This window comes from Artemia sp. Qi Xiang Cuo, chromosome 7 (genome assembly GCF_049724085.1).
Source record: "Artemia sp. Qi Xiang Cuo chromosome 7, ASM4972408v1, whole genome shotgun sequence".
Lineage (NCBI taxonomy): Eukaryota > Metazoa > Arthropoda > Branchiopoda > Anostraca > Artemiidae > Artemia > Artemia sp. Qi Xiang Cuo.
The window spans coordinates 49535881-49555334 of record NC_142800.1 but is presented as its reverse complement, the minus strand read 5'-3'; the positions used below and the strand labels follow the sequence as shown (position 1 = coordinate 49555334).

Genomic DNA, 19454 nt, shown 5'->3' with positions numbered 1-19454 from the left:
ACGCTAAACGTCAAACGCAACATCGAATTTGATCCCTGTAAGACAAAGTCCCATGTCAATGCGCCCAGTAATTGCGATCAGTTGGTCAAAGATGCTGCAACATCTCAAAGGGCCATAGTCCCATAAGTCTAATTTTCTCTTAATTTATATAAACTTTTTTTTTCTCTCCCTTCTCCTCCGTTATTTCTCGAGTAGAAAGCCTAATTTTTTTTTCTTTTGGTAATCCAAAGTTTATATCGTAATTGTGGATCCATTGGCTAATTAAAGTTGCAGCACAAAGCAAGAGAAATCAACTTTTACCTTACTTATCTCGTATTTATGTTTAAATAAACGTTCTGTTCTTTAAAAAAATGCAACATTCTTTATGTCTTCTTTGATAGAGCTGTATTCTCTTTATTCTTTAAATTTACGACAACTAAATTGGTAAGTTAAGTAAGGTAGTTAAGTAAGCTAGTTAAATTGGACTCATTTTCGTCATCTGTAAACATATTTTGCCGATCTTCCGGTTTAAGGTAAAAAAAAAAAATGTAATAGTAGGTGAGCTGATAAAAGTTCAATGTTTTTTTTCCTTTTAATCAAAAGCAGAAATTTATTTTTATCAGTTAGTTCAACAAATTCACTAAGAAAAAATACTCACTCATATACATAGTACCAAGCTGTAGATGGCCCTCAACCCAGCCTTGTTCAGAAGCTAGCATGAAGTACTTGAGTGCATTATTGAGATCTTTCGGAACACCGCGTCCTTGAAGATAGAGCATACCTAAGCCACTTTGGCCAATGGGATCGTTCAAGTCAGCAGCGTTTTTGAAATACGTATAAGACGTGGCATTATCTTGTGGGACAGCTTCGTTGCCTTCCATATACATCTGGAATTTTAAAGTTTTACTAAAGAAAAAAAATGCACGAAGACGTCTGAATCATGTCTAAATAAATAGGCAATAATACCATGGCTTGCAACAGAAAATTACCTGTAGACTGCAAAAATATGAGCTAAAAACAGAAACAAGAAAATTAAAAGGGCACGAGGAAGGGAAGAGGAAATAAGAGTAAAGAGACAAGAGGGCATTAAATTGATCACGACGGTTTTATCCCCTTTTTAGGTGGTACAACGCTGAGTACAACGTCAATATTTTTGAGTTCAGGCGCTTTATTTATAAAAGTAAAGAGGCACATGCGAAAAGAGTATCAATAAGCCCCTTATTTGGACTTGTATATAGGATGCTCTGAGCATATAGCCATTTTCATAACCTAAAACATTACAACCACATTTATAGATGTGGCACGGGTTCATAAAACAAAACAAATTTATATATCGCCTAAATCACTTGAGAGACAACCAAAAACAAACTATTAAAGGCAAACAAATGACATCATAAACCTTAGCATTTTCAAACTTTATCATTCAATTTGACATTTTTAGCGTAGTGTATATGCAAGCTTGTAAAGATGATCTGATACGACAGTTCAAATGAAGTCAAACATGAAAAAAAATGGAATTGAAGGAACAAGTAAACGTACTGTTAAAATAAAGAACAAAAAGGAAAATAAAAGACTAACAAGGGCGAAATTTTAATTTTCTGTTTCTCATTTTAAGAATGAGAGAGCTTGACGTTTAAGCATTCGAAGAATAATCAAGTAAGGATATACCTTTGGAGTAAATAGATTTTAAAAGTGCAAGCAAACATGAAAAAGCGACATTTACGTTCCGACAGAACAGTGCTGTTGAAGAAATTAGCGTTTTGATCAAGGCCTAAAGACACGAGGCGGAGGGAATGTCTTTTTTAGTCACGAATAGTAGTATGTAGTAGTAGTAGCAGTGAATAGTAGTAGGTAGCCTATACATCGCATTTACAGCTCCATTTACTAAAAACAAATTATATGACGATTAAAACAATTTGGGGGTTCAAGAGAAGAGATGGGTAAAAAAAAAATTCATAAAAACTACTTTTTATGACACTTTTGTCCTCGAATGTGCTACAAAATAAAAAAAATTCTTTTTCTACTGCCGAAAAATTGAAATTTTTTAAAAGAAAAAAACATTGCTTGGCAAAGACAACGACAAGTGAGCAGTATTACCAAACAAACTTAACATCTATAAAATCGTTAGCTTATTGATACGTTGAATTTTTTCAGCATATTTTTAGGGGGAAGAAGTCCAAATTTCTTTTTATGGATGTATTTGCATGTATTCTAGACTTAAGATCAAAGCTTTCATATAACAATGAGAAAAAAGCTCATTTACAACCACACATAAGCTTACAGTTTTTGCCTGTATATTTGCAAATCGATGGAAAAACAGCACTATTGCAGATACAAATTATGTGTATTAAACTTTTAAGCAAAATACTTCACATTCTCAAACATATAATGCATTGATTTCAACATCTCCCAGCCAACATTCCTTCTAATATCTTCCTCCTTGTCTAACACCAACATTCCTCATTCCTAATATTATTTTAGAATTTTTATATTGCAATAACAGGCCACCATATGAAAATTAGGAACGACTAGACAAGGAATAAATCTTACTATACTTACTACTACTAACAACTCACTGCAGCACCAAGCGCAGTGAATATGGCCATGCCTTCTGTTCAAGGGTGTTCGCTTCAGTCCCTCCTGTCGTAAGATTCAAGGAAAGAGTAAAAAAAAATATTACTACAATTTGTTATTATCCCAAATTTCTGCTTTCAGATTAAGTTGTAAAGCATGAAAGACTTTCAAAACTTAAATTAAAAATAGCAACAAAGAGCAGCTAGGTTCTATATAATTTCCAAACAGATTTAATTAGCTATATTTTGGCAAAATATATATATATATATATATATATATATATATATATATATATATATATATATATATATATATATATATATATATATATATATATTTTCCCCTCTCCCATTTTCCTATTCAAAGAATGAGTCAACATACACAGGCTTTCATTCAGGACGTTGAACATTTAGCAAGTAACAGACTCTCAAGGTCATTTCTTCCCATGCTGTAAAATCTTGGACATGAATAACTTTCAATGAACAATTGACGACCCTTCTACTTGAAAACCAACAAAGAATACCAAAAAAAACTAAAATATACCTTGCCCAGATAGGCTAATGCACTAGGATTCATAGCTTCAGCTGCTTGTAGAAAATAGTACAAGGCTTTATGGTAATCTTGACGAACGCCACGACCGCCCATATAATGAAGTTGACCCAGCTTAACCTAGAAAAATTGTGAACTAAATAGAAATGGAGCAAAAATTGAGAATTAAATTTCACGAGATGAAAAAAAAACAATTCAGCAAAAAAAAAAAAAAAAAAAAAAAAAAAAAAAAAGCCTAACGACCGGATTAACGCGTGAATATCCCTTACGAGTGTTCCAGTGCAATAAATCACGAGGAAAAGTGCTAAATTAGCTAGGAATCCCAAGAAGAAAACCGTGCAAGCGTTCTGCTAAGGGAGGGGGCATATTTCTATGGGAGCTCGTTTCAGTCTTTTTTCTTATAAAAAAAAAAACTATCAGTAATAAAACCACTACTTAATCTGAAATCAAAATATTTTCTTTACCATGTAGTTTTGGTATTTTTTTTTTTTTTAAGTTAGAAGGGGATGTTCTCAAAGCCCTTAAAAGTACTGCTCTTTTTATTCCTGATCATTCTTTATATCATCCCCGAAGCGTGGATAAAACTCATATTCTTTTTACTCCCTCTGTAAGATTTAATTTTAATCCCTTAATTCTTTACTAGATTATCTGGAACACACTTTTTGCGTCAGCTCCGAGGAGTCGCTCTTAATCGGCTTAAAAATATTGTGATGTAATCATTGGTCGTTGACAAATTTCTTCTTCTTTCTTCTTCTATTGTGCAGAATTTATGAGGTTTTCTTTCAGTTGCGCCTCTCTTAAATGCTTACTGTTAAGTATCTTTAAAGTTTCAGTGGTGGCACTTGTTACGTTTCCTGTTTTATCAAGACACGCAGCCATACCATTGATGATGAAGTAATAACTTTTCTCTTCCGTAAAATAACCTAACTGAAAAAAAATTGACGAATTGTAAGGTGTTTCTGAAATACTTTTTATTTTAGATGGATTAAGTGGAACTCAAAAATTCGTTATTATATTGATGGTTGTAAATATATCCTGACTGTTATTTGAGGCAGGGATGTACACAAGATTTTCATTGGAGACTGGCATATTATGAAGGGGACATAACTTCTAGCATAATACGATAAATAGCCAATATAAATGAAAAATGCAGTAAACTATATAAATAATCTAAAAATTGCGGAAGTAGGTGCAACAGGTCGACAGGCCCCTCCTGCGTGCGTGCCTGATTTGAGGGAGCATAATTTTGGGGGAAATTTAAAATAAGTGCAGTATCTTTTTCCAAAGGAATTGTTTAAGGACAGTTTATGGTACTTGTTTGACTATCTGTGTTTCAGACAGCTGCACGAAAATGTAGTTCAGTCCCACTTTCTAGCGCTGTAATAAAAGAGAGGTTGAGGTAGCTAGGCCACGTTTTACAAATAACAAATTGTCAACAATTGTGATCTTTACCATTCGTCTGGGGCTAAATGAAAAGTGAGTTGTCCCCAAACTGGATGGAAAGAAGTTGAAGAAAGGACATAAAGAAAACTAGAACAACATGGGAAGTGGCAAAGAGCAAACCTTTGAATAGATTAGGTTGAAGGAGTATGCACAGCTGTCGTGGCCTCAGAAGTCTTGGTGTTATATTGAGTTGTTAATATTAGTAGCAGTAGTAGTAAAATTACATTGCGTGGCAATGACTTCAGGTCAAATTTAGTTTCGATGGCATTAATTTGGGAAAATCAAAGATAAAGGATAGGAGCTAGTTTAAATTTTGCATGTCTACTAGTAATATTGCTACTTTTAATTGTGGCACCAAATTTGACAAGTTGCCTACTAAAAACAATTATTTGTTTTTATGTTTAAAACTTAGAAACAGCAGCAGATCCAGGATTCCAGAAGGGCGGGGATGGATTAAAAGAAAGATACACTCTTTTCTTGAACACTTTCAATTATAGTCAAGTGTGCTAATGTCATTGCTTCTTGTTTGATTTTTTGGAGACACTAAAGCATAACTGCCATGTAACTCAAGGCCCTGGGGTAGCTTGTATCAAGTTCTTGGCCCCGTTTTACCAAGCATAGGTCAATCTATTATACCACCACAGGTTTGTGTCGATATCCCTTTTCTTTTGAGTAGGAACTACAGGAACGTGCCCGCAAAATCAAAATGAAACTGGTGATTCTCAATTTTTAAAAAGATCTATAGCCAAATTCTACTTTGGGGCGAGTGAGGGGTCTGATCAGAGTGTTTCTTGTCGCAAATTGGCAGAGATTTTGGAAACATTTTACTTAAAAGTATAGTATTTCTTCAAACGAATCATTAGACTAAAATCTTGAAAGTGGAAGGAACGATTGATATCACCGAATGAGTGGCCAATTTTACCAAATCTTTCCACAAACCAAGTCGATTTTTTGGTATAAATTTGCTGACATTTTATTAAAATTGGCAAACTGCAGTAAAATCCAGAACCTTGGCTGCTCAGTTTTATGATTTCAATTTTTACCGGCTATCCAAATATATATAAGAGGGTGCCTCCCCCACCCTCCCTACTTCAAACCCCTGAGTTTAGTGCATAGCAAAGTAATCTGCAAGGCCTGAATTAAGGTCAAGAACCAAAGGCCACTTTTTTTTAGGAAGGCTAAGTTCTTTTTAGATTATTACAGACGGGGTTTCAAATAAATAAAATAAAAATAGTGCCGCACCGCCTTTCCCAGAATTGTTTGCACGGAATTTAAAGTCTACAGCTTAAGAAGCCTAACTGTTTATTCAGTGCGTAGATAACGCTAATACACAGACACATAAGGAAACCAAGAAACATCTGAAATAGGAGTAGGCAACATAGGATGTTCTAAGTATGCCAAAGTGGTTCTATAGCAATGTATGATACAAATGGATACATTCCATTGCTTTTCTCTTCGGAGCCCACAACAAAACATTGTACTCTTGGCCTTAAACGTATCATGGATATTTGTGGATTAATTCTTTAGAAGCAAGTCCAGTCCAGTCCCCGCTAGAGGGCTTCAAGGCCAAGTTCATAAGGCCGCTACGAGTCACGGCCCTTATTTTGCTGCAAAAAAAGATCAAATCAGAGCATATGGATTTTTACATTGGAACTTAGTAAACATATTCACTTTTATTTCAGTCGTTTTGAATAAACTAAAATTTTGCAGTCTCTGATTTTTAAGAACTTTAACGACATGTAAGCTTTAAAGAGATCCGTGCTAACTAAACTCCATGGTTTAAGGATTATGAGACATATTATTCTAACTGGACATTATATTACCTGGGCATTGACGTCACCATTCTCTGCAAGCATTTGGTAATATTCCACGAGATCAGAGTCGAGGATGCTGGTTGTGTACCCTTGATTTTCAGCCTCATCAAGCAATCTTACACGACTTACGACGCTTCCACCTGTGGGCAAAAGCCCTTCGGCAACTAGAAATAGGGCAGTAACAGCACAGGCGCAATCAACAAACAAAAATATCATTGTGACAATTTATTTTCTGAGGATGATTATTAAACCTACTGAGAATTCCCTGGCGTGTTTTTGTTTACTAGTCAATTTGTTCAATATACATGTAAGAAATTTTTCTTACATGTAATTTTTCTTACAATATACATGTAACAAACATCCTTCAAACATGTAGTATTCCTCGCGTTAAACAATAAGTTTCTGAGTTATTTGTATTGGTCTTTGCAAGCAAGCCTAAGTCTGTTCATCTTTCCAAATACTTTTAAATCATGGCTGGATCATTTCTGTAAAAAAAAAACTTTTCAGACAAAATCTGCTTCGTTTTTCACGTCAAATTCAGAAACCTGACAGAAATGAGAAATCTAAGTCAACAGAAAACAAATAGGACCCCCATAAATTTTATATATATACGTCTTATCTCTTTAAACGAGCAATAATTGTATATTTATTTATTAATGTATAAATCTTTTGTCGAGGACGACTTCATAGTTTTCTTTTTGAAAAAATGGCATCCTGGGATTTTTCAATCTAAAAAACAATTTAGATAAGTCACGAGTTTGAGAAAATTCGTCAAGAGCCTTAATTTTGAAAAAAAAAATCATAAGAGTAACATCATATTTATGAGCACATTGTAAGATCGAAAATACGTCATTTCCGCCTCAGGAGTAGTCGTATCGTTTTTAGTATCTATGACACATGCACAATTACACAAGAAACATAGCTAAATATAAAATACCACATGTAATGAGTCTATTTACAAAAGGCGTTTTCAGCAGTTTCATAATACCTAGAAAAAAAAACGAAAATTAACAATTGTTCAGAATGAACAAACTGGACCAACAAATGAGACAAGATCACGAGGACAACCTGAAAAATTTAAATTCACGGATAAAATGAACCACCTAGACCATCAAATGTGACAAGATCAATCCAAGCAGCTAAGGTAAAGGCCATTGAAAAAATATCTTAAGTATTGATAGAAATAAAATTAAGAACAAAGAAATATCCGGAAAGAATAAATGAAAAAACGACAATTACAGCAAGCTAAAAACGAAAGTGAAGAACAAATAAATATTCGGTTACAAGACATGTGACAACGAGTACCAGAATGAATAAAAAATGATAGTGAAGAACAAAGAAGGTGTTTTATGCAGTTTCATAATACCTAGAGGACAAAAATGTAAATTAACAGTTGCTCCAAATAGAAAAATGTCCAAAGTAATGATAAACGAAAATGAAGAACAAAGAAATATGCAGTTAAAGGATAAGCGGCAGCGACAATTACAACGATTCAAAAACAAAAATAAAGAACAAAAATACACGGTTACAAGATATGCGACAACGAGGATCAGAACAAATAAAAAAGAAAATAAGGACCAAAATAATACTTGGTAAGAAGGTAAGCGACAGCAAAAATTACAAGATACGTCGAGAATAAGAACGTGTCAAAAATGAAAGTGAAGAACAAAGAACTGTGCTGTTAGAAGACAAGCGACAGTGAGAATCAGAACGAGTAAAAAATGAAAGTAAGGAAGAATGAAATATTACATTAGAAGAACAACGCCATCGCCACCTTCGACGCAAACAAACTATGTCACAAAACCCAGTTCGAACCTACAAAGATGCCTTAAACTACGCAAGTTTTAATTACAAGACATTGGGACCCTTCAACTTTGTATATATTCACGGTTGAGTCCTCCATTTCCCTGAGGAAAGAATAGTTCTCTAAAGAGAATATCCATCACAAACCCCTGAAGGTGATTTTGATATTGAACCAGTATATATATATATATATATATATATATATATATATATATATATATATATATATATATATATATATATATATATATATATACCTTTGATATTGAAATTTATAACCTTAAAAATATACTTTGTGTGCGTTACTTTACAACTTACTCTTATCATTTCAAGTAAATTAAAAAGAAATAATAATAATTTACAGAAACTTCACTTACCAGTAGTAGCCAGTTTCCTGTAAAAGTCCAATGAACGTTCGCAAGAAGCAGAAGTTGCAATTCCCGACCAATGGCGGTAGCCAAGCATCATTTGAGCAAAAGATGATCCGTGCAGAGCCCCAAATGTTAAATAAACCATTGCTTTGGCTTGATCAGAAGAGTATCCACCCAGTCCAGAGGCATGTAGAAACCCAATAGCCTAAACAAAACAACTTCAAAAAATCACCTTATCAAATTTACAATAGTAAAAAAAAAACGCTATTTCCTTATTATTTGAAAGAAATTGAAGGCAGTAGTAAATAAAAGAATCATAGAAACGTCTAATACTAAGTTCATATACAAATACATTTCTTTCGCAAGCTCTAGCTCAAACATTTTAAAGTATACGGCAAAACTATGTGAAACTTTTAAGGAAAGTTCACAATTGTGTTCATATCAGGACACCACTTTCATCGGAAGTTGAATATCTTGGGCGTCGTGTCAGTAATGGCACGAAAGGGTGTCAGATTATTCTACATTGGTTATTAAGAAGGATGCCCACTCGTTTTTAGACATGGCTGCCTGATGCAAGGGATTCGTTAATAATTTTATTTGCGGTATAGACGCATTTCCGTTGACGAAATATTAAAGATGGGCAACCCATGTAAGCTAAGTTTAAGAAAAAAAAACAGTTTTCAGTGAAGCATCAGGTTTAATGATGCCAGACTTCGACACCGACGCCAAGGTTCTTCATTACCTACACTACTCGAACAATTTGATAATCATACAATGTTAAAAACAAAAACATAAATAGATATTAGATATCTAATCTAAATTTATTTGATAAAATGTTGGCAAAATGAACGAACTTTCGGAGGTTTTGAGACCTTACGGTGCAAGGATGGGTTTATAAATTAGTGTTAGGAAGGCTAAGTCAAAGCGTTGTGATAAGAAACATAAAAAAAAGTACTTAAACATGTCCAAAATGGCGTTTGGTCACCAACAAAGTTAGTATTTTTGGGTTTTTGACTTTCAATTATTATTAAACATCTTAATACAAAACTTCTTTAGCGAATGATAAACTTGGAAAAATCAAAGTTGAAGGCGAGAGCTTTCTCAGCTCTCTTTGTACAACCTTTTGGAACTGGGCAGGGAAGCTTCAAGATAACATCATCATTTGAAACTGAAGCCTGGTCAACGGGATCAGGAAAGGCCAACTTTGTCCCATTTTCTTTATAAGAACCACCTCAACATCATCACCGCCAATTTTTGCAACGCGTCCAACACAAAAAGCGTTTCCTTTCCCGATGACAAGTTTCACGAGCATAAAATCATCAGCGACTAAGACATTTACATCAAACAAATCCTCCGGTTCCGAGAAACGGAATCGGACAAAACAAGAAACGGTTAAGGTGAACTATCGTCCATGGATAGACATTCTTGAAACTCATCCTCACTATATTTACCCCGGTCAGCCACCCTCAGTTTTCTTGCTTTCTTTGAAAGGGTGATGACAACTTTCTTTTGAGATCTTTTTCTATTTTCTACAATTCACTCTAGTTCTACCTTTTCCGGTGTTTCTGTAAATATTCCAGCTTTTCTATTTGTTCTACTCCTCTACTCTCGATACTTGTAGGTGGCACACGAGGAAATGGTCTTAGTTGCTTGGGAGTTACGGAAAAGACTACAAAAGGCTCTTGAGTTTCGTCAGTAACTTCGTTTGGCTCATTTGGATCTGGCACAGCAAGTTGAGAATAATTGTCCAGCAATTGACTATCTGAAACCGAAGCAGCAAAAAAGTCGGTACGGCAGAAATTGTTGTGGTCGAGTGGCCACAGTTCGGGCTTTCTGAAGCCAGCCACGACAGGGTTGTTTTGTCCACCAATACAACAGGGTTGTTTCGGACATTTTCAAAAAGTCGTCCAAACAAACCTGACCATGGCGCCCAAATCAACCCCACACAAACCATTCCTAAAAAATGATTTCTAGAAAAAGAAATAGTAAAGGTGTGTCCAATTTGTGACTAGCTGCAGTTAGCGACATGGTAAGGTTAAGTACCTGCCAATAGTCACCTATGTACTCACGTAAATAGCACAGCTTCAGAGCCTGGTGCATTTTAGTGGAATTATTTAAAAAAAACTACGTTTTCTAAAGAGTTAAAGAGGCTGAGTCACAAGTTCGAACCTTAAAACGTACAGGGATTAGGAGGTGCAGTTGGGGGGATGCCGCCCCCCAAACCCCCGCTTCCGTATATGAAAGGGGCTGTGCCCTCCTCAACGTCTCGCTCTTTATGCTAAAGTTTTTATTGTTTAAAAAAAAGAGTTGTGAGAAAGTCAAACTTCAGCGTAAAGAGCGAGGCGTTGAGGAGGGCACAGCCCCTTTCATATACGGATGCGGGGGTTTGGGGGGCGGCAGCCCCCCAACTGTACCTCCTAATCCCTGTACGGTTTAAGGTTCGAACTTGTGACTCAGCCTCTTTAACTCTTTATAAAACTTAGTTTTTTTCAAATAATCTCAGCATGTTTTTGTACAGTTTATTACTTATTATTGCTTGACTAACTGTTAGCTGATCGTGTCAGGAGTTAAAGTAGGAGGGCTGCCGCCCCCCCAAACCCCCCGCTTTTTAAGATTCTTGTGTTAAGGCTTTTAATTCCTGAATACTCAAATCAAATGCACATTAAGATTTTATTTTTTACAACTTTTATTCGGGAATGCGGGTATACGGCATGTTATCAAAGCAGTGGAGACTTACCTGTAAACGAAAAAAAAATTAAGCAACAATCCTAAAATGCTTTATTCTTATACTATTAAAACCTTTTTTATTTTCATTAGACGAGACGTAAGGTTTTATCGACTTACGTAATTAAAATCTCTTGACATTCATCAATGAATGACGTAGTTCCGAGACGAATGCCGATGCAAGCTCTTGGCAGCATTCGTCTAACATGGGCTCTTATGGGAAAAAACGAGGTTTTTCGTAAATGTAAATTCGGGGGATAGTTTTTTCGGTCTGAAAATATCAAAAGGCCCTGACAGGTCGAATTCCACTTCGAATGAGTCCTCATTCACCCAGATCCATTGCCAACTGTGGCCTATAGGCGTGGCTAACAAAAAAAAATTTGGATGAACATTAAGTGGCTATATTTGGTTTTTGGAAAACAGGGAAGGAGTGATTGGATTGAGCTGAAATTTTGAGAATAAGCTCCCAGGCCCTATGAAAGCTTATCCTCTAAATTTCAGCAGGGTCGGACAACGTTAAAGGGGGGCTGGGGTGGGCGGGTCGAAACTTCCGGCCAACTTTCCCCCATGAAGATAAAGTCAGAGGGGGGGGGGGTGAAATTTTGCATTTTTCTTAGTTTGAGCTAAGGCTACAAATTGCAATCACCGCCGTCTCTCTGCGACCGCTAGGACCGGAAATCACTTAACACTGTGGTGGGTCGCGTCTTTAAAGAGGCACAAGTGTGCCTCCTTGAACAAAAATAATAACTTAAAAAGTGGTTTCACAGGGAATATCTTTGAAACACGTGTTCGGGAACTTTTGAAATTTTTACGCAAAATCGGCCACTCGTCAAAACTTGATCGTGAATTTTGGCAGAATTTTTCGTGCAAAACTGGATTTTATAATGGCAGTGTCCAAACCAACCCCGAGCTCTCCTACACGGTATACTTGTTTTGTAATGTCTTTCCAATACCCAGCACAATTTGTGACAAAGGGTTTCTAAGTTCTTTAATCACAATAAAAGTTGGTATTTAAACGTTTCTAAAGTCATGAAATCATAGTCTAAGCGCTAGTGGTGCGTATTCATTGATTGTGTTCTATAATAGTGCTGCGTTTGAATTGTTTTTCTACACTTGTTTTCCCTTGGGCTGAAGCCCAACAATGATTTATACTACCCATCCCCAACAGATTCCGTGCTGTTTACCCAACTCTTGCTCACGACTGGCAGTGATATCTTCGCCCATTCGTCTTCCCCTCTGACTGAAACTCATCAAAGGTCAAGGCCTATGGCTGTATCTTGTATCTATGGCTGTATCTATGGCTGTACCAAAGCTGTATCTTGCACCCCTCAAACAATTTTTCCCCCGGAAAGATGTCTTTTTTTCAATGCTAGCCAACCATCTGCGCATATCTAAACAAACCATGCCATCTAGGCATACTTATTTTGTCTTTTCAGATCTTATTCCCGAAATAACGAAGATAAAGTTGTACTGCATTCTAATATTGTTTTTAAACAATTTTTATGGTTGGGTTTAAGGATCACTGAGTTTAAGAGCTGTCAGGAAAAGAAAAACTAGAGATTTAATGCCAGTGGCAGGAACGGGGGAAAACATCCCATTTTGTTGAATTTCTCATTTTTATTGATTTTCTTGTGTGGGAGTAGAGGCACTACAGGGGTTTGTATCTCCAAAAGAGGCTAGCGGACTACGAAGTCATTTTACTGGTTTGATCATGCCCTAGCAAGCGATTACAATAAAGCTATGTGGTAGGACATACATCCTGTTTGATCCACATGAATACTTTGATTTTCCATTTACTTTTACACCAAACTTTCAACATTAAACACTTTCTTGGTTTTACTTCCGTTTCAGCGTATCTTTTAGCAAGAAAAGACGGCGAGTCTATCTAAGGTCCTCTAGACAAAAATAGGGGCGTTTTGCCTGAATTGTGTAACACATTATTACTTCTGGATTAGGAAAGATGTCCCCATCTTAAGGATGGCATGCCAAGAGGGTCAACAAAATTTCTCTGGGTTTAATTTCCACTCGGTTTCACCTATCTTATTACACCATCTACAAAAATGGTGCAATTTTCCTCAATATGATACCCTTTTTGAGGCATTTTCTCCTTAAATCTCCTTAAATAAATGTTCTCTAATAACTACTTTTGACATACAAATTTAAACTGAACAAAATTGTTCATATTCGGCGAGTCTATCTAAGGTCCTCCAGACAAAAATAGGGATGTTTTGCTGGAATTGTGCAACACATTATTACTTCTGGATTAGGAAAGATGTCCCCATCTTAAGGATGGCATGCCAAGAGGGTCAACAATATTTCTCTGGGTTAAACTTCCACTCGGTTTCACCTATCTTATTACACCATCTACAAAAGTGGTGCAATTTTCCTCAATATGATACCCTTTTTTGGAGGCATTTTCTCCTTAAATCTCCTTAAATAAATGTTCTCATGCTAACTACTTTTGACATACAAATTTAAACTGAACAAAATTGTTCATTTCCAAAATCAGCGTAAAAAACAATAGATTCTTGGTGTATACATTATTTTTAAATTCTTGGTTTTAGACTTTTGTTCATATCCATGAATCATTCTTCCATTAAGAATGTCAATCTTAAGTTATCAAGCTCATATAAACAAGTTTAAATTATTTGGACTCCATTTCATTATTATAATATTGGAAGCTACAGTGATGACAGTGGTCAAATATGGTTTTGAATCATGGGCGCTCCTAAAATCGTAGGAAGATTTGCTAGAAATTTTCCATAGAAATTGCCTACGGATTGTTGTGGGTACCCGGATGACAGACCGTATTTCAAACAGTAGGCTGTACGAAAAGTGTGGTTCAATCCCGCTTTCTATGGCTATAATGATAGAAAGGTTCAGATGGATGGGACACGTTCTGCAGATGACGGATGACAGATTGACGAAGATTGTCCTTTTTAGCCAACTGTCTAGGGCTAAACCGAAAGCAGGTCGTTTGCGGTTGGGGTGGGAGGATGTCATAAAGAAAGATTTAAGGGTAATGAGAACTTCCCGAGAGGAAGTAAAGAGAGAGGCTTTGAATAGATTGGGATAGAGGAGGAGCGTGCGTAGCTGTGTTGACCTCAGGCGGCTTGGTGCTGTTATGAGTTGTTAGTAGTAGTAGTAGACAACTATGCAAGATTTCCGATAGAGAGTGTCAGATGCTTTTCTAACATGACAGTTATAAAATTAAACTAGATATCATATGATTCCGAAGATGCAGACACTCTATTCTGGTAAGAGTAATATTATCTTGGAGTAACAGTTCGCAAACTAGTTGAATTATATCAAGTTTACTCCATTTCATAATTTCAGCAAAAGTTTGAGTTATTGAGCTATCTTATCTAAGATTTTTTTAAGTTTTTTGGTGAAGTTTGTTGTGCTTGAACTAAATAGCATTTGGTTTACTAATTTGGATCATTGTTCTTAACTGAGTAAAATATGGACTTAAAAAAACATACAATAAAAAAAAAGAAACTTAAATATGACTTTAGCTAGAACCTGGTAAAGAGTGAACCTACCTAGGTTTGTTGAGGCTATCGATTTTTACTAGGGCTGGTGCCGGTAAAATAGAAAGAAATAAATCAGCAATTCACAGGCAAAAAAATTATTTTTTCCAGTTTTAAAAAGGAGGGTTATAAACCTCAGATTAAGGGTTATCGACCATGGTGGTTCCAATGATACATTTTTCCTTTCGATCCATCGACATTTACAATGCTTAATACAAATATTCAGACACCAGTTCTTGGGAAAAATTGTATTTTACGTTAGTGCATTCAACCGGAATTCATAAAAAAAGATACGTAGATATGTCTTTCATTTCAAATGGGCCCTTAAACAGTTCTCTACGATGATCCAGGGTCTCAGTAGCTTCAAGGAAAAAAATTGTTATACAGAGACTAAAATATGGTTTTCTCGGGTTTATAAAACAGGGAGGGGTTAAAAACCTAGGGTCAAGGGTTTTCGAACACGATAATCTCAATGGCATACTTTCTATTTTAATCTGCCTCTTTTCGAGGGTTCTAATACCCTTTTCGGAATCTAGAAATTTTAATGTAAAGTTTAACAAGGATAATAGTTGCCATTCAAGAATGAATATCGAATGACGATTCTTTTGCATTTGAAAACTTGTTTATAAACACATGTTTTAATTTTCGATTACTATGGGCTGTGATTCACTCTTTGCTAGTTGACAACTATTGCTGTAACGACAATTTCAGAGAAAAGCACGTGAAATCCATGGGAATAGGACTAAGAAGTCCTTATTCTAAGCTTTAAACCATCCTTTTCGAAATAAGTCGTTTGATCTTCGTTGAAAAGTCTTCTGTAAAATGTGCATCTGTAAAAGAGGACTTCACCAACACTGAACAATTTCCTAAAAATGAGAAAGTAATATCCTTCGAATATAAAAGTTTTAAGGTAGGCTTGAACTTTTCTGTAATAATAATAATAATATGGAAAAAGAAGAAACAATAAATGACTTGACTTGAAAAGGTTGTAACGTACCGCTTGTGAATCAGCACTTCCCTCGGCTGCATATTTTTCAAAAATTTGGACAGCTTGGACAGTCAAACTAGGGACTCCAGTCTGACCTAAATCCAGCAAATCCATCCATGCTAATCTTTCTTTCGCCTTTATATTTCCAAGACCAGCTGCTTCCTTCAAATCATCTAGTGCTGCATTTTGAATTGGTCGCGAATATCCTAATCTCTTCACTGCTGATTTATATAAGTTTTCAGCTACAAGTAACAAAAATTTTATTTGAAACAACTATTGCGGGGGAAAAAATACCGACTTTGTATTTCTTGTAAACCACAAATCATTAAATAGAACAAAACTATCATATATTAACACTGCAATGTATGCCCAATTGTCAAAATAAAAAAAAACATCGTCAGAAAGAGTGCAGGAAATGGGAATGTAAATGTACAAAATTTAAAAGCTGCAAAACAGAGTAAAAATTGGAGTAAAACTAGTAGTAAAATGGATAAAAAAAAATGAAAGAAAGTGTGCGATTTAATAATCAATCGTTAACATTACAAACAAAAGGCGGTGTAAAAACCTCCTTATCAACCCGTTTTGTGCTGAGTTGGAGTAAGAATGGGGAAATTTTGATATTTGTCTGTTGGAAGGCGATTTCTTACTGGGTTGTGGGAGAGGGTAGAAGAAAAGGAAATAATTCACGGATCTGGTAGTTAGTAGACGGCTTAGAGCCAAAGCTGATGCAAACGATCTCGTTCGTGTTTTAAGGGTGATTAAACATGCCTTAATTAATCGTAAATGTAAGGTATTTGTGATAAGAGTAATTGAAAGTGCTTTCTTCCCAATTGCTTTGATTCTCGGCTTATTTTCTTAGTTAGGCCATATAGCAAAACAAGCCATTTATATTCCAGTAAGGCTCAAATTATATATGTGTAAATGCAGAGAATAGAACTTGAGCATATGTAAATTTCAAAAGAAATTTAAATATGCTAAATAGAGAATTTAAATAGATTAATTGCAATCAGGGCATAATAACATGAGAGGGAATCGAGATCAAACAGATGAAGGTAATTTAAGAAGTTTTTTCTTCGCCTGGTGACTGTTTTCTGCAGGCCGTGGTACAAAGCTGGGTCAAGGTAAACTTCAAACTCGATTTTGGGATCTATCACTTTTTGATAGAGGAATGTTGGACTGTAAGGAGACCTTTTTGGCTCGAATGGCAACCGACATGGGCTATGAGAGCTTTTTCAAATTCTCAAGACGATTTCACAACTAAGTTTAATTTTGAAATATGCAACGACTGTATTTTAAGTTCCTATTTAGAACGCAAATACACCTTTGAACTTTCGGCAAGACTCAAAGAAGCTAATTTACTACTACTGCTGCTACTACTAACAACTCACAAAAAGACCAAACCACCTGAGCCCGACACACCTACGCACGCTATTTCTCCATCCCAATCTATTAAAATCGTCCTTCTTTACACCTTTCCAAGAAATTTCGATTCTCCTTAAATCTTTCCTTACTACCTTCTCCCATCTATTCGGGGATGACCTGGTTTTCGTTAGGCCCTAGAAGATTAAGCGAAAAGGAAGATCTTCGGCTATCTGTCATACTTCATTTGCAGAATGTGCCCTTTTAACCTTTCTCTCATTATAGCTCTAGAAAGCACGGTTGGACCACATTTTTTGTACTGCTTACTGTTTAAAATACGGTTAGTCAGACGGGTACCCAAAACAATCCGTAGAACTCTGCAAAACATCTAATAAATCTTTCTCCGTTTTTCGGAGCACCCAAGCTACAGAACCATGCTTAACCACTGTCATCATTGTGGCATCTAATATTCTAATCTTGGTTTGCAGACTTATCTTTTTGGTCTTCCAAACTTTTTTCAACTGTGAAAAAACACCCTGGACCTTTACAATTCTACTTCTAATATCTTCACTGCGCCCACCGTCTTTACTATTGATCAAACTTCTAGTATTTCAGCATCACCTCTTCACCCAAACCTATTCCCAGTCTTAGCCCCAGTCTTAGCGATTTAGTCTTCTTAATATTAATTTCCAAACCTATTCTTCCCCCATAAACTCTCAAAACTTCCAAAAATTCATTACTTTTACTAACATTTTCATCAAGGAGGCTCAAAATCCTCATTATTTTACGCCAACTCAAAACAAAAAAATATATATACACTAGATGTTTTTCAGAGGTATTGCCTAAGGATGATTTTAGCCAATCACTTGAGAAACTGTATATGGAATAAGAAGCTGTACAAAGAAAATGGTGAGAAGAGGTGAAGGTTTCGTATTAGGGAAACGGTTTCAAGAAAGTAGTATGTTTGTGTGGGAGAGCAAAGAGAGCTTTAAACAATGTAGTGGATTTGTTCTACTGTAAACCGTTGGTGCTGGTGACATTAAGGGTTCATTTGTGCTAAAGGGTTGTTGTTGGCTATGTCACTTAAAGTACAATACCAAGCTAGTCATGCATATAAGGGTTTAAAACAGCTTCATTATATATATATATATATATATATAAAAACATACTAAGCACTAAAAAAAAAACTTTCGAGGAAACAGTTTATGAAAAATATTACCCGTCGATCATACATGACCAATAATCAATCAGAAAGACTCTTTCAAAACCGGAGACATAAAACCAATGGTTGGCTCTTTTTAGCGAGAGCCATTTAAAACCAACTTTAAAGCAATTCCCCTATTATCATTACTAGGTTTAAAGTTGTTATTGTTTGTTTTCAAAAATTTCATTTACAGATTTGGAAGAACAAAAATTAGGTTTCTTTTTCAGCAGTGCTTTTTTATATGGCTCTATCAAAGTGTTAGTAGTTTAAAAACTAGTAAATAGAAGGAGTTCAAAAATAAATACCTTTCTCTTCTTCCTCAGTCAGTACTTTTTTCTTCGAGGTAGGCACAGGATTGTTTGGAATGAGTAGTTCATTGAGTAGCTTTGACTCTAAATCTTTTCTGTTTTTTAGCAACATGTTGTCCTGTATAAAATTCCATTTTGCTTCTGTTACTATAATCTCTAAAAAAGGTGGTATCTCAGTTTTAATGTTCCAGTAATTGTTGTAATTGTCATTAGCGAGAATATGTCAATTTTAAAAATGATCCAGAAGCTGGGTAAATACACCAGACAAGACCCCAGACTTAAGCAACATTCCAACTGTAATTAGATGCATTTCTGTCAAATACTTTGTAGTATTTATGCTTGAAACATCCAAACAACAGAAAACTCAATACAACACTAACTACATTCCAAAGAAGAAAAGTATACACACATTTAAAATGAATAAAATAACAACAATAGGTGCAAAAACAAAATAAAAACATTAAGGAATTTATGTTTGGCCTTTAGAATTGACATGTAAAATACCTTAATTTCATAGGTACTGAAAAAATGAGCTCCACAGACACGGTGGTCAAATGCCCCCCCCCCCGCCGTAGATTTTGAAAAATAACATTTTTCAGCATTATTTTTAAGAAGTGAGGTCAAAAGTGACCAATGTGTCCCAGGGGTGGGCAGGTTGGTCAGGGATATGGAGCAGGTTGGTCACAAATGAGTCGTCTTTTTTTTCTTACTTCCAAGACGTTGCATAATTATAGTAGTATTCTTGTTTCATTTACAAGCAGTATATTTTGCTTCTAACGCAATTTTTTTACTTCAATTATCAACTGTT

General features: G+C 35.5%; 1 protein-coding gene across 1 annotated transcript in view; it reads right to left on the bottom strand.

Annotated features, from left to right (window-relative positions):
* Hrd3 (HMG-coA reductase degradation 3) overlaps nt 1-19454 on the bottom strand; it is a 48155-nt gene that overhangs the window by 15464 nt on the left and 13237 nt on the right. Inside the window, exons 3-8 of the mRNA XM_089092359.1 lie at nt 18644-18802; nt 15785-16017; nt 8540-8738; nt 6369-6523; nt 3097-3222; nt 638-866 (exon numbers count right to left, since the gene is read on the bottom strand). Coding sequence (XP_088948485.1) covers nt 638-866; nt 3097-3222; nt 6369-6523; nt 8540-8738; nt 15785-16017; nt 18644-18802 — 1101 coding nt within the window. The remainder of the gene's footprint in view (nt 1-637; nt 867-3096; nt 3223-6368; nt 6524-8539; nt 8739-15784; nt 16018-18643; nt 18803-19454) is intronic.